Source organism: Dermacentor albipictus, chromosome 7, assembly GCF_038994185.2.
Source record: "Dermacentor albipictus isolate Rhodes 1998 colony chromosome 7, USDA_Dalb.pri_finalv2, whole genome shotgun sequence".
NCBI lineage: Eukaryota > Metazoa > Arthropoda > Arachnida > Ixodida > Ixodidae > Dermacentor > Dermacentor albipictus.
This window is the reverse complement of record NC_091827.1, coordinates 106,177,689-106,193,779: the sequence shown is the minus strand read 5'-3', so window position 1 is coordinate 106,193,779 and position 16,091 is coordinate 106,177,689. Positions and strand designations below refer to the sequence as shown.

General features: G+C 39.8%; 1 protein-coding gene across 2 annotated transcripts in view; it reads left to right on the top strand.

Moving 5' to 3' along the window:
- The window catches only part of LOC139047568 (uncharacterized), a 56,663-nt gene that overhangs the window by 12,870 nt on the left and 27,702 nt on the right, over positions 1-16,091 (top strand). The window contains exons 1-2 of one of the 2 annotated variants that reach the window (XR_011507226.1): positions 4,594-4,723; positions 10,131-10,247. Coding sequence is in view for 1 of the 2 variants with exons in the window: in XM_070521409.1 (XP_070377510.1) it covers positions 10,131-10,219 (89 nt within the window). In the remaining variant the exon portion in view is untranslated. Of the gene's footprint in view, positions 1-4,593; positions 4,724-10,130; positions 10,248-16,091 lie in introns of those variants that run through there. The other variant, XM_070521409.1, reaches the window with a different exon arrangement.

Sequence of the window (16,091 nt, the reverse complement as noted above, 5' to 3'; positions counted from 1 at the left end):
TGATTCTGCATTTGGAGCTATATTTATTTGTGTTTAGTTCAGTTGGAATGTGTATGAATTGTCAGCAATATTGCTTGACATGTTTTAGATTGACTGTTTTCTAAACTTAGGCAAATTCGTATTCGCAAGTAACCTTGTATGACACCAAGAACTAGCTTAGCAGGAGTATTTCTAACATTTGCAAGATATGAGGCTCTTGAATGCATATCCAAGCCTGGGGTGCACGCCGCCCCCTAATCTCATCAGCAAGTTTCTGGAACTCATCTACGAGGTTTCTTAAGATGAACGTAAAGTTGCTTGAATGGGAGAAATAGGGAATTTAAACAGGTGAATTATGCAGCATAAGAATGATGTCAGCACGAAGCAAGCATCAAGAAGCACTGCCACTCAATGTGCATAGACTATCAAACACAAGAATTATTTGGGATGATTTAAACTTCTGGCATTGGAACGAAATGTCTTTTAATCTATATATAAACTGATTATTCACTCTACTACCACTACCTTTACCAGAAACATTCATAATCATTATCCCACCTATGCCACATCATCCTAGCTAATATACAAGTCTTCATAAGCTGCTTTTTTACTGCTAATTCTCTGTGGGAAAGAGGTGTACGTATGAAGACCATATCATATACTTATTACGCGTTTTTTTGATAAATGATAAGTGAAAAACTTCACACCAAAAATGCATTAGGCTTGAGCAAGTTCTACGTTTGAAGCTGTTGATTCTTTTTTCCCTTTGCCATCATCGACCCACCTGGTTAGCTAATTAGACAGAAAAGCTGCAGGAGAAAGGTAGGGGTGCCAAATTAGACTTTTGCCCCAGGGGACCTTTGACGGTCACTGGAGGAACTGCCTGTGGCCTCGGCATCTTCCTTGCGGGCCATGACCATGTCTAAGAAACCTTGTCTCCACAGGCTGCATAAAGAAGGATAATTTTCTGAGCCAAGTCTTTTTCTTAAAAGAACCCATTTAAGGTGTATTCGTGGCTTTGCACCACAAAACTGACACATGACTGGCCACTCAAGACACTTTATGTGTATTCGCAGAATCAGAATCAGAATCAGAATTTATTGTTAGAATTTGGGTCAAATTACATGTATTTAGTATGCAGGAGGAGGTCCCATAGTCAAAGACTGTATCGGGACCTCCTGTACAAAAATAGTTATGATAATTGACATCGCAAAGCAACAGTAGCATATAATAAGGTATTATACACGCAACAGGAAATGAACGTTAACAGAGCAAAATACAGAATTCATTACAAATAATAACAAGGTTTAGCTTATCTCACAGTAACATAAAAAATTGCATGTGAAAAATATACCAGTAGTTTATTTACAAGAACAAAAACAAACAAAAAGGCAAAAAAGCAAGAAAGAACGAAAAAAAACGGATACAGTAAATTTTCTCATTAGTTTGTCAATAATAAATGCATTTTCAGTTCCCTTTTGAATTGGTGTAAAGATCTTGTAGTTTTCATGATGAGAGGAAGAGTGTTCCATACTGATATGGAAGTGAATTCCACGGTTTGTTTACCGTAGTTAGTGCGGATTTGTGGTAAAAGAAAATTGTTATTTAACGCGAATCTGGTGGTACTATTAGTTGTCAAGTTAGATGGTGAAAATGTGATCGACGGTAGCTCATTATGTAGAAATCTGTAGAAAAATATACCTAGGTTATATGCAGTGAGCCCGGAAATAGTAAGGATGTTATTCTCGTGTAGTAGGGAAGTGGCATTAGAAAACCATGAACTATATGTAATTATTCTGATGGCTCGGTTCTGAATTGTTTGTAAAGACTTAATATGAGTATTATAGGTGTTTCCCCAACATATGATCCCATAAGTAATGTGAGAGTGGACGAAAGAGTGGTAAAGTGAGAGCAATGTGGTACGTGTGAAGTAAGGGCGTGGTTTAATTAATATGCGTATACCATAAGCTATTTTCTTTTTTATGTGAGCAATATGATTGTGATATTTCAGATTACAGTCAAGTAGAACGCCAAGGAAAGATGAACATGAACTTGGATGAAGGCAGTGGGGTCCAAGACTGATAGATGGAATGGACGCTATGTTTCGCTGATGTGAAGAGAATACAACAAATTTAGTCTTAGATGCATTAATAGATAACATGTTAACGTTGCACCACCTCCGAATATTTTCTAAGTCAGCATTTAGTTTGTTAACGAGAGATGAGATATCTTTATGAAAAGTAAATATAGTGGTATCATCAGCGTACAGAATGCATTTTGTCGAAGAAAGACAGTTAGGCAAATCATTAATGTAAACTAAAAACAGGAGTGGCCCCAGGATGGAGCCCTGAGGCACACCGATGTTAGTAGTTCGCTGTCGAGAATAAGCACTGGAAACTGAAACAATTTGAACCCGGTTATATAAGTAGCTTTTTAGTAGCGAAAGGGCGGGACCGCAAATGCCTATTGCTTCGAGCTTAGAAAATAGGATATTATGATTAATGCTATGAAATGCTTGCGTTAGATCGATGAAAACTGAGGCGGTGAGAAATCCCTCGTCAATAAATTTTTTAGTTGGTCCGTAAGATGAATAAGTGCCAGCTCTGTGGAATACCCGGGGCGAAAACCGAACTGACATGGAGAGATGATATTAAATTTAGAGAGATATTTTGTTAGTCGTACTTCAATTAGTTTCTCAATAACTTTCCCAAAGAACGGCAGAATGGAAATAGGTCTGTAATTGTGCAGTAGTGAGTTGTCGCCTTTTTTAAAAACTGGGATAACTTTGCCACGCTTAAGTTCAGAGGGAAATAAACCAGTTCTGAATAATAAATTAACAATAAATGAAAGTATGTCTGAAATTAGGTGCGAGATAAGTTTAATGTTAGCAGGGTGGACCTCATCAATTCCAGCGCTTGTCACTTTTAGGTTATTTGTAACGGCAGTTATTTCTTCTGGCGTTGTGGGAAATAAAAAGAATGAATGAGGTAGACGGTTCGTGTTAATGTTTTCTGCAAGTTTAGGTGGATTGTTAGGAAAGAAAAAACTACTAAGAGCCTCAGCTATTTCAGCAGGGGAATCGAGCTGTACTCCATCCTTTAAAATTCTGGCTACCTGGTTTAGTCGTGTGTCATTTAAAAAGGAGTTGACAACCTCCCATTTCTTTTTAGTGTTATTACCTGCCTGTAAAATTCTTTGCTCGAAATAAAAATGTTTAGCTGTTTTTATTTTACAGTTAACAGTGTTACAGAAGTTTTTATATCTCGCACGTAAGTTCATGTTAAATGGTTGTCTTTTAGTTTTCCTATATAAGTTATCCCATTTGCGGATTTGTGCTAATAACTGCTGTGAGAGCCATGGATTGTGAACAAATGACAAATTTTTTTGCATTTCTTTTTGGAGGTGAACTTACGGAAGTATGATGTAATTAAAGAAAAAAAATGGAAAAAGCTTTCTGTGGGTCATGTAGTGATTTAATTTCAGACCAGTTTGTATTAGCAACAGCAGTTATGAAGCCATCTTTATCAAGAACGTCTTTAGTGAGTGAAAGTGGGTAAGGTCGTACATTAAAATTGAAACGCAAAAGCAGGGGGTAATGATCACTGATGTCGATGTGCAAAACATTTGCCTCTGGTGAATGAAGCAGGTTAGAAAAAGCATGATCAATACGTGAGCCTGTACCACAAGAGACTTCGCGTGTGGGCACATTGATTAAGCAATCATATCCGTAGCTGTGGAATAAACTAGTGTAGTTAATACAGATGGGTGATGTTTCATCGAGTAAATTAATGTTTATATCACCTATTATAACAACATTTTTATTTTCTAGAGATAAAGTATGTAAAATATGATCGAGATTGGTACAGAATTCATTGACTGACGATGAGGGAGAACGGTAAATGCAGCCAAATATGAAGTTCTTGTTATCTTGAGCAAAAAAGCAGTTACTGATTTCAATCCAAACAGATTCGCACTTAGTAACGGTTAAAGATAGATCATGTCTTCTTTGATAAGCAATATTAGAAGAAACATATATAGCAGCACCACCGTGATTAGTCGTCAATCTATTGCAGTATTCCACTTTATAGTTAGGGAAGCAATACAAATTTTTGTCACCGTCAGATAACCAGGTTTCAGTAATGGCAATTAGGCTTATTCCTTGGAAAAACACTTTTATGTAGCACACAATGAGTAACAGTAACAAAAAAGTGTATAAGGAGGTATCACTTAGGCAGCAGTGGTTGCGGCTTGCGAACCGCTTCTAACCATTCTCTGCATATTTGTGCAGATTTCGTGTGCATTTGATTCCCGGCGCCATCTGTGTAACAACGATCCTATCAAGACCCACACGTGTAAAGCCGGCGACCCCAGCTCCGTCATCACTGCATCGCTTGCAGCGCCGCCTACAGAGGGATCCTGCCTTATAAGCGACTGCCCTGGAACAACGATCATCACTTAGGCAGCAGTGGTTGCGGCTTGCGAACCGCTTCTAACCATTCTCTGCATATTTGTGCAGATTTCGTGTGCATCTGATTCCCGGCGCCATCTGTGTAACAACGATCCTATCAAGACCCACACGTGTAAAGCCGGCGACCCCAGCTTCGTCATCACTGCATCGCTTGCAGCGCCGCCTACAGAGGGATCCTGCCTTATAAGCGACTGCCCTGGAACAACGATCATCACTTAGGCAGCAGTGGTTGCGGCTTGCGAACCGCTTCTAACCATTCTCTGCATATTTGTGCAGGTTAGTGTTTCTGAAATTTTCCTCGTAGCCCATAAGTTTCCGCCGCCACCACTTCTGCTGCTCTTTGCTTTTTTGTGTTTATCTGCGTAATTCTACGAGATGCCCACTAATTCCGAGTTAGCGAAAGAACTTGAGATTCTCCGTTCTGAAGTCGCAGAAATGCGTCAAAGTCTCAGTGTGTTTAATGAATTGTACGAATCTGTGAAGGCAAGAAATGACAACCTTCTCCAAGGAAACAAATCCTTGAGAGACGATAACAAGTCTTTGATTGATAGTAACAAAAGCCTTTCACAACGAGTAGCTGACCTTGAGCAGTATTCCAGGCGAAATAACGTAGAAATCAAAGGTATTCCAAAGACTGAAGGTGAAAGCTGCCTAACAATTATCCAGGCTTTGGGTGACAAGATTGGGTGCCCTGTCACTGCTGGTGACATTGACATTGTTCACCGCGTGCCTGCCAAACAAGGAACCAACATTATCGCGCGGTTCTGCTCACGAACAAAGAAGGCTGACTTTGCTTCCAAAGCGCGTAAAGCAAGACTCACAACAACTACAGTAGGGCTATCACATAAACCACCCACTTCCATTTTTGTTAATGATCACCTCACACCCGATAATAAGCGGCTTTTTGCGCAGGCGCTAGAGCTCAAGAAGTATAAAGGATGGAAATTTCTATGGACCGATAACTGTGCCATTAAGGCAAGAAAGTCGGAAAACAGCCGTGTTCATCGCATATCTAGTGTAAATGATCTGTCAATCTTCAAATAAATTCTTCCTTGCTCGCACTAACGTCTAATTCATCATGGCTGACTCAGTTTTTACTCTTGACGAAGCGAAAGCTCTCATTGAGGAAAAACAACCCACTTTATCCTTAATACATTGGAACATCCGCAGTATTCGTAGGCATCACGATGATCTCATCGCTCTTCTTTGCAGTCTTGATCATGCGTTCTCTTTCGTATGCTTATCTGAAACGTGGTTATCATCTCATGACGGGAATCTATACGGTCTTTCAGGCTACACTCCTGAATATTGTCATCGTGAAGGTTATCGTAGTGGCGGTTCGGCCATTTTAGTAAAATCTTCATTGTCATATAAACGTCGCCATGATCTTTTTTTTCGTCATTGCCTCTGTGAATCAGTATGGCTAGAAGTAGAGAGTAATAACCTGCAGCTGCCTACCAAACGTAACATCATAATTGCATGCATTTATCGTTCACCTTCTTCCTCTTACATCGAATTTTGTAAAGAATTTGAGCAGTTACTAAACACAGTCAGTGATGAAAACAAGGATATTGTGATATGTGGCAACATTAACATCAACATAATCAACCCTGACAGTCAATGTTGCTCTGAGTACTTACGTACTTATCTTAGCTGCGGTCTCTCCTCACAAATTACAGCTCCAACGAGGTGTGAAATAGGCGGACCTAATACCTTAATTGACCATGTACTGTCTAGCATACCTACTGATCTTAGCACAGCTGGAATAGTGGAATATGCCGTAACAAACCATTACCCTATATTTTTTTGCATAGGTTCCGTAGCGCCTTCTCAAGCAGCAAAATATGTCAGGACTTTCTTTGATTCTAATAAATTCACTGGTATGATTCATGCAATTCACTGGGCTGACGTGCTTGAAGAGCAATGTGGCGAAAGGGCTTTTGAATCTTTTTTTTGCAAAAATATCTGAATGCTCTAACTTATGTACAAGTAATACTACGGTGACGTGGTGGTTTAGCTCGCCAAGAAAGCCTTGGATTAGTGATTCTTTATTGCGGTCCATTAAAAAAAGAGATAATCTTCGTAAGAAACTTAAAGTCCAGCCATTCAATAATGCGTTGCGATTGCGCTTCCACACATATTCAAATGTTCTAACAGCCACTTGAAAAAATGTCAAGCGTAATTACTACGAAAATAAAATTAGAAAAAATGGAAGTGATACCAGACGCAACTGGCAGGTTATTAAAGAATTCTTAAACATCAGTACAACTAAAAATCGCATATCGTGTATGAACCACAATTCTGCTAATATTACTGACCCTCAAGACATAGCTAATGTTTTCAGTGACCATTTTAGTATTGCAGACGGTAGTCAGCCTGATTCAACGTTGCTTAGTTTTCCGCGCTGTTCTCATTCATTTTACCTGTTTCCCACAACATCGCTGGAAGTATGTAACATTATCAATTCTCTTAAAACAACCGGTCCGGGCCTTGACTTGATACGCCCCTCTAGCTTTAAGCTTGTGTCTAACGAAATCTCACCTGCGTTAGCACATATAGTAAATAGACTATTTATAGATGGCATCTTTCCTAATCGCCTCAAGACAGATAAACTAATCCCAGTATTTAAAAAAGGTGACCATAAGTGCACAAGTAATTATCGTCCTATCTGTATTTTGTCTTTCTTTAGTAAGGTCATCGAAAAACTTATACATAATCGCTTAACTAAATACTTATCCAAATTTAATCTTTTAACTCCTGATCAATTTGGTTTTCGTGACAATTTTTCAACTGAATTAGCGCTTATTACATTTACTGAGAGGGTCAAATTAGCCATCGATCAAGGCCTCATAGTTGGTGCTCTCTTTATTGATTTCACCAAGGCGTTTGATACAATTAACCATCGTATTCTTTTAAGTAAACTTGAATCATATGGCATTTCTGGGCCGCCTTTACAAATAATTCGCAACTACCTAATTGACCGACAATATATAGTCGAATTTAATGGTGTCTTGTCCTCATCAAAAACTGTAAATACAGGTGTCCCTCAGGGATCAATACTTGGGCCACTTTTATTTCTCATATTCATTAATGACTTGCGAGAAATAATAACACATGCGCACTGCCTTCTCTACGCTGATGACACCACTATTTTCGCATCTGATAAAAATTTATTTGCATTGCAGGATAAACTTAACGCTGACCTAACGAATGTTCATTCATGGTGTGTAAAAAACAAGCTAACCATTAACCCATCTAAGACAACATTTATGGTATTCCATTCTTCAAAAACTTTGCACATTGACTCTATTGTAGTGTCTCTAAATAATAATGTAATTGCAAGATCCACGTCTACTAAATTTCTTGGTGTAGTACTAGATGAAAACCTAAAGTTCCAGTGCCATATTCAATCGCTTATTCAAAAAATTTCATTTGGTATTCACATCATAATAAAAACTCGCTCTTTTTTTCCGCAAACCATTCTCATGTCTTTATATTACGCGTATATACACAGTCATCTCTCATACTGCCTGTCATCTTGGGGTAATACATATACCACACATCTGCATTAGTTAGAAGTTTTGCAAAAGCAGGCATTACGATTAATTGCATTCCAATCGCATACATCTCCCTCTGCTCCAATATTCCGTTCCCTAAATTACGCATGTTACGCATGTTATTATTATTACGCATGTTACGCATGTTATTATTATTCCCTAATACCTTTACGCATGTTATTCAATCATAAGCTGTCGCTACTTATGTTTCGTCTAATAAATACCGAGTTTAATATTCCAGGTTTTAGTCACTCTAGCCTCATCAATTATAACAACACAAGATTTTCCGCACAACTCAATCTTCTTCTTCCAAAAGCAAGAACTAACTATGGGAAATTTACCGTCGCGTTTTCAGGGATTTCTGTTTGGAATTCTATACCATCCGACATGAAGACATCTACATTATTATCATTCAAGCGTAGAACGAAGGAGCATTTCATGAACACTTTATCTGACGCGTAGCATAAACAAACCTAGAATTAATTAGATGTTGTTCACTTTACCATTACGCAATGTACTTTTCAATTACCGAGTTACTAAATCTTGCCTTAATTGATACTTCTCCTCGTTGTTAGCTTTACGTGCCATTTATCCTCGTTTGAATTGTTGCATGTTATTTTTAAGATTTCTTCAATTATTTTTCTTCTTTTTAACTCTGTGAATATACTTGTGATATTGTTAACAGATTTTTTTTCTATCTAATCGTTTATTTCCAATGTAGAAACTGTATAATATATCACATGACTCACTGTTTGCCTCGATCCTACTATCCCCTTTTCATGTTTTCTTAGGAGGTCCCCCCGACAGTTGTTACTTCGGGAGCTCCGAATGTGTACTTATACCCATCTTGTATTTGTTTTGTCAAAAATAAATATTGATTGATTGATTGATTGATTCATATTGCTCTACAACTTTTCATTGACACATTTCATTTAATTATTTGAGATATTTATTACCTAATTAGGAATTATGTAATTAGGCAGAATGCAAAATATAATCAGAGTATCTCCAAGCGACGGCAAACAACATTACCTTCATTTTGTCTAGTTACATCGTATTTGCACATTTCTAAATCTTGGTGCACGATAGTTAAGACACCCTGTAGATCAAAAACAATATTACAATTTTCATAATCATCTCTTGTGTGTTATTGGTGGCTGTGGCTGCTTCAAGTTATTCTTTCAGTACGGTACAAGCAGTTCTGAAGGGAAATTCTTTTGCATCGAGGGCGTGTAATCTAGAAAATCAAGCAAAAGGTCAAGTTGTGTTCACTATTCGGATGTTTAACTAAGCTGCAGGAAAAGGAAACAGGACACAACACCTAATAAACAATGCAAAATTTCAAAATTTAAACTGAACAAGCAACCAGTTTTTGAAAACACAGAAAAAAGCCAGCAGCTTACGTCGAATACACCCTTGCTATCTACTCCAAGTGAAGTAGTTACCGCAATGCTTGGGCACCATATGAACGTAACAATCAACAACATTGAGCAGAATATTAACACCACTAAATGAACTGGCCTCTGAAGATTCTTGATCTGATACCCTCAATGACTTGTGCTGGCCTTTAATCTGTCGAGCTCAATCTGCGCTCTCAAAAGCTGGCTCTCGGCGATAATTTCTCTAAACGCAACATCAGCTTAAATCTCAAGATAGGGTTGACCTGTAAATAAAGTGGATAATGCATGGCAAACATCATCAACACTCTTACATGTTAACCAGAGAGTTCACTCATGCAGCCATGAAATTGTGATGCAGGCACGATATATTGAAGCTGGTTTTGTGAAGTGTTTCATGCTTCCAAGGCTTCTTCTCCAGTTGTGAAAGCTGTCTCCACTAGCTAAATAAGCGATGAAAATAAAAAAAGAACTTCAACATGCTCACAATATGGTGGCCATTTGGAAGTAAACAGCAGCCTTTTTGGGCGCCCAGGTTGCCTGGTGCAAATCTACTATGCCACAGTACTTGCGTTACCCAGTACCAGCCACTTTATTATGCAATGTGTTCAGAGCCCTTTCCCTCTGTTTTTTTGCTTCGGAAACAGTTTACCATGAGTTCACTAGGTGTCGAGAAAGGGGACAGAAAACACTGCGCACTACTGATTTCTAATGTTTTGCTGGATGCAGCACACCGCACCGGATGCAGGTGAAGCCAGTGGAAATGCGGTGTCACGAAGGCGCTTGTCCTGGAAGCAGGGCATATGGTGGACTAACTGGTGCGTGCGATCAGATAATATTGCTGCGGAAAAACGTTTCTTTGTGGTTTTTCACATTCTAGGAGGTCTCTACATGTGTGGTAAACGCTTTTATGACAATCTGACCCCGTATACGAAAGTGTTCTCTTACATCAAGTTTTTTCTCATTTACCAGTGCTTCCATTGCACGCCACTTATGTTGGTTACACTGTAGACACTGCAATGGAAAAATTCTGGACACCTCGAAACACCGCTTGGGTAGTTTATGGCACATCAGGCAGGCATGTTAGGGGAAGAAATGCCACACACCCGTGCAAAAAAAGTGCTGCTGCAAAGTTGTGAAGCACCAACTTCCGGGACAAGGTTGGCTTCAGTCGAGGGTGCTCGATGTGCTGTCCATCCCCTGTAGTAGAGATCATTGGTGTGGACCCTTTTATACTGGCTGTCTCTTCTGGTCGGAACCTTGGCAACAGCTTCCACCATACTTTTTTGAACCTGCAACATGAGCAGAGAAAGTCACATCACTGTGCATTGATTGTATGGCTTTACTGTTCTACACATTCTATCAAATCATTAAAAAATACAGTTCACACATTTATACTACTGTATATAGACAGTCTAGTTGCTAGACACGCGAAACATTACCATCCCTCTGACAGAATGCAACAATAGAAGCGTACACTGTAAAGCTACACTAAAATTTAAATTGATGTGACAACGTATGAGCATACAGTATGCTTTCTGTATGCTCTAGCCCTGTGTCAAGTAAAAGTTAATTGTCAATCATTTATGGTGTATTTCTACTTATTCTGTATCATCAAACTGTACAATCAATGTTCCAACTTTACACATCATTGGCTTCTGATTGCCTATGTGATCTGTTTCCTATTTACACATGCAGTAATCCCACTGTAATAAGGAAAAAGAGTTAGAAAAAGAAATGCCGTGATAATCTTCCCCTATTGCTGAGGGCAGGAACAATGGCCAATAGCATGTGGTTGAAGCGACATAAATACTCAGTTTTCACACAGCTTAAGTGTTCAGCAAGTAATAAAGAGGTACGCTGTGCGCCTCTGCATAACCAATAAAATCTGACTACTTGACACTGTACTAAGGCTGCTGCTTGATAGTGTTCGGCAGCTCGGCTTTGGTTTTCTGATATACAGAACTGTTTAGGTACCAGTAGGTTACTTTGCGATAAAATGCAACTTGGAGCACTGGTCATTTGCACGTAAATAATGTGACAGCATATATAACACAAGGATAGGAATAAGGGTCTCTTAGAAAAAGTACAATACACATTATGAATATAATGTGATGTGATGCCACAATGAAACAGAAAGCAACGGATAGAAGTGGACGGCACTTCCATGCCACCAAGGTTATTGGACTGACAGTACTTCAGAAGTGCACGCAACACAGTCAAAGAAGGCAAAGCAGCATTTCTTTGCGTTCAACACAATGCGTTGGCGGGCTAGTTGGTGCGAATACATACTTTGTTTAGCGCAAAGCAATGGACACAAGAAAGACGACCAGCACAAGGCGCTACTCTCAACTGACATCACTTTACTGCGTCACTCCTTGATAGATAGTAGAATCTAGAAGAACATGTGCAGTGAGCACCATGTGTAGGGATTGCCAACAACCGATCACAAGAGCGCACTCATGCGAGGGGATCCAGAAAACCATATTGAGCACTGCACAAGGTTAAAGAAGGCACACTAATGCACTGTGACCCCAATGACTGTATGAAGAAAGCTTCCGATAACTCTCGGGCGGTGGTATCACAGCACTTTCTCAAAATCATAGTATCACGAAACATGGCTTTGCACTTCCATATTTTACAATGTTGAGCCAAATGGGAACCTGTGCCTGTTGGTATGGATCGCTTATGTTCGCAATGTTTCGTGATACTACGATTTTGAAAAAGAGCCGTGATACCACTGCCAGAGAGTTATCGGAAGCTTTCTTCATACAGTCATTGGGGTCACAGTGCATTAGTGTGCTTTCTTTAACCTTGTACAGTGCTGAATATGTTTTTTTTTGGATTCTGTCGCATGACAGAATCTTGTGATCGGATGTTGGTCGTTCCTGCACATGGTGTTCACAGCGCATGTTCTTCTAGATTCTGCTGTCTACAAAGGAGGGACGCAATAAAGTGATGTCAGTTGAGAGTAGCGCCTTGTTCTGTCGTCTTTCTTGTATCCATTGTTTTACGCTAAAAAAAGCAATTATGTATTCCTTGTGTGTGTTTGAAGGCAGCTCCACACGCAGTAGCGATTCCAGTATTGCTGCCCAGTGGTTTAGCTCGCCGCAGCTTGAAGTGCCGCAAAATATAAGGAGAGAAACCTGCATTATAGTCTTGTTGCAAACAAGGATATAACGTTAAGTGCATTCTGAGGCCAGAAACTATAGAAAAAAAATTCATGATGCACCACTGTGCAGGGCTCTATAGCAAAGTCAAATACATTTAGTGTAAATATCACACTATGATGGTACACAATGGTGGTAATCTGTAATAATATAAAAGGTGACTTAGTGTTACAACAAAAGTTGACATTACTTAATAATAGCCCTGTAAAATTTAGCATGCAGGGGCACCACTTGGTTAAACAATAGCGATGTAATGTCTATATACAGAAGTATTACCCATGCATTTCTGCCATTGTCCAAATGGCATAAATAAATGGGTAATACTTGTATATATAGATATTACATCTTTATTGTTTAACGAAGTGGGTAAACTATGTCTGCCTCATACAAGATTAGAATTAAACCATAAATATATATAGTCACCCTAACAGTAACACCTCATTTGAACTTCACAGTAAGTAGACGTCACCTATTCAAAGTTTATATGTTGAATGTAACGAACCCTCATTACAGCAGCGCAGAGCATTCCTCACATTTCCTTACGTACTCAGAATTCAGTCATCACCGCAACACATGCTACAACATCGTCACACAGTGCAACTCACGCCTATACTACACAAATAAACCAAACATGATTAGGCCACTTGTGCTGCGGTATGAGCAATACTGTCAGGATTATGAAATTCCCCCCGAAGTCCTCCAGGTTGCCAAGAAACCAGAACGGTTGCCGCGTGGTACGATTTCACGCAGTCGTGCGACTGGACGTTAACACATTTAAGGAAAAGAGACACTCCACACGAACACATTATACAATAATTTTGTGCTCTTCAGGACCAATATCAAAATCACATGCAATTCTACAGTGATGGGTCCAATACAAAAGAACACGGGGGTGTAGGGGCCATAACAGAAAATTGGGAAAGAAGTATTCGTCTACCGAAACACGCCTCTGTTTTCACTACTGAAGTTTACGCTGTATGGGTTGTAGTTAAAAAGATTATCACTGGCAAGCACAAAAACACAGTCATTTACACTGATTCCTTAAGTACACTGAAGGCTCTAAACCTAAAATCTGAGTGTGAACCCCTGTAAGGGACATACTAAACATGGTTGCGCTTAACAAATATGGGAGATCAATCCGCTTCTGTTGGGTACCAAGTCATGTTGGGATACCGGGTAACGAAGCAGCCGATAGATATGCATCGATGGCAGCGAACAAAGAGATAACAAACACAACACTTCCATACAAAGATAGCATCCGCGCGATTAGGAAAGCCTTAACGGTGAAATGGCAACGCGAATGTGACCGTTGTGCTGACAACAAACTACATCTCACGAAACCCATAGTTGGCGAGTGGAAGTCATGCTACCATCAGGAGCGGTTCATCAATGTAGTTTTATGCCGACTACGCATTGGGCACACACACCTCACACACAATTACTTACTTACGAAAGAAGACACACCAACATGCGAGAAATGTCAACAGCCACTAACAGTTATGCACATATTACTCACATGTACACAGACTGAAACACACAGACGAACACTTTTGCACAAATTATATAAACTACACATACCTTTGCACCTAGCTTTAATTTTATGTGATGATCCGCTAGTCCCATTATGTGACGTTGATAAATTTCTAGATGGCACTGGATTTTTACAGAAAATATAGATTGTTAACAAAGCGTTTTCCTTCATTAACTGGATTTCAAAACACCTCGGGTTTGGCGCAGCATAGCCTTAGCCGCCTTTGCGCCATTAAACCCCATTTAACTAAGTAAGTAGACGCCTGTTGATGCCAGCCTCCCCCAATGCTAAACTGTGCTGCATGTTTTACAGAGAAAGTATAGTGGTATCACTAAACACTGAAGCTATTCAGGACTGCAGCATTGTAGAAGACATCTACAAATGTCCCATTTCATGTGTAACAGCCTGAATTGTTTGCACATCTTACCAAGTGCAAATTAAAATTACTTCTCCTTGTTTAGCATTTTTGCCTGCTAGACCACAATCCAATGTCATCAATATATTAACATATTACCTCATAGAACCTAATTCGGCTTATAGATTAACAACTTCGCATACTGCCACAGCTACACTCTGTCATATGCCTTGCAATCATAAAGGAGTGCTTGTGCACCAGCACTCCTATGTCACTAACAGTGATCACCTACACAGCTTGATTCAGGTGGCAGGTGGCAGTCATGATTCAGGTGGCAAATAGCTAAGAGAAAAAAATCCACTCACTTTAGAGCTACAATACTGCGATAACTTGAGAGAGATGGACCCATCGCAGGCAGCAGACCTCTTCTCAGCTCCAGCACAACAGCAACTTGCCGTTCAGTAAAAGAAAAGGATTGATTAGTAATGATAAGTAACCTTGTTTTTGCTGAGTATCAATACAATCTGACTTTCATCCATATCCACTCTCCGCTTTAGTAATACAACTGAATTATTCGTAAAATAAAAGAGTGAATGATGATACCATTCGCTTCTCTTCTATGTCCAATTTTTTTCGCAGTGATACCCCGTTTACTGCTTGCTTACTGACACGAATGCCTTGACTGCCCAGACATCATTCGAAGCAACACGTCTTGCTGCACTGCAAAAAGTTGCACCGAGGAAACACAGCAAAGCCGCCAGAGCAAAGAACTTTTTTTTTTGGTCACAATTAAAACGTGCACCTAAGCAAGAAAGTAACGATCACAGGTAGTGAGCGACTGCTATTGCCTCGAACATTTATTTCCGTATTTTAACAGAAGTTCTTGTATCGGATACAGTATGCTCTCAAGCCAATACAAGCGTCAATACAAGTGCGCAACTGAACGCAGTTTTATTCTACGCTTTTAACGCGAGTGAGCAAAAGGTTAGAAGTACCTCACGGAAATTGCGATCAAGCCGATCGCGCTACGACTGGAATCGATCTGAAAAGATAGGGTGATTGCTTTCCCCATTCATGCGTCAGTTTTGCCCTAAGACGTTGCATAGTGTTCTTTCGAAACAATATTTCTGTTCGCGACACCAGCTTACCACACATCATTTTAACACCTACGTTGTGCAAACCAAATAAGATTAAAATGGGCTTACCTCATGAGCAAGTTATGAGTGCGCGTAGACTGTTGAACACCCGTTGAGAGCAAGCAGGATATATGCGTTTCCAAGCGCATACGTGCACCCAAACACAGGAGAACTTCTTCGATGCCGCAGCGTGCACAGTTTTGTACATGAAGTGAAAGACATCCAGCGCAAATATGTCCGCGCGATGACGGCCAATGACGAGCGTAGAAGCGTACAAAACACAGCGACAAATTCGGAACTTTGCCAATTCAAACGTGCCGAGAACCAAGCAGCATAACCATCCATCGTTTCTGTTCTTCGCTCCCGATGCGTCAATCTCTCTTCCTTGGAGTCTTGCTTCACTGTTGAGTGCAAATCAAGAGATATTTACGGCAAATTAACATCTTTTACAACAGGACACGAAAAATTCCGGCTCACTACGCATGTGCAGCTCCGTCT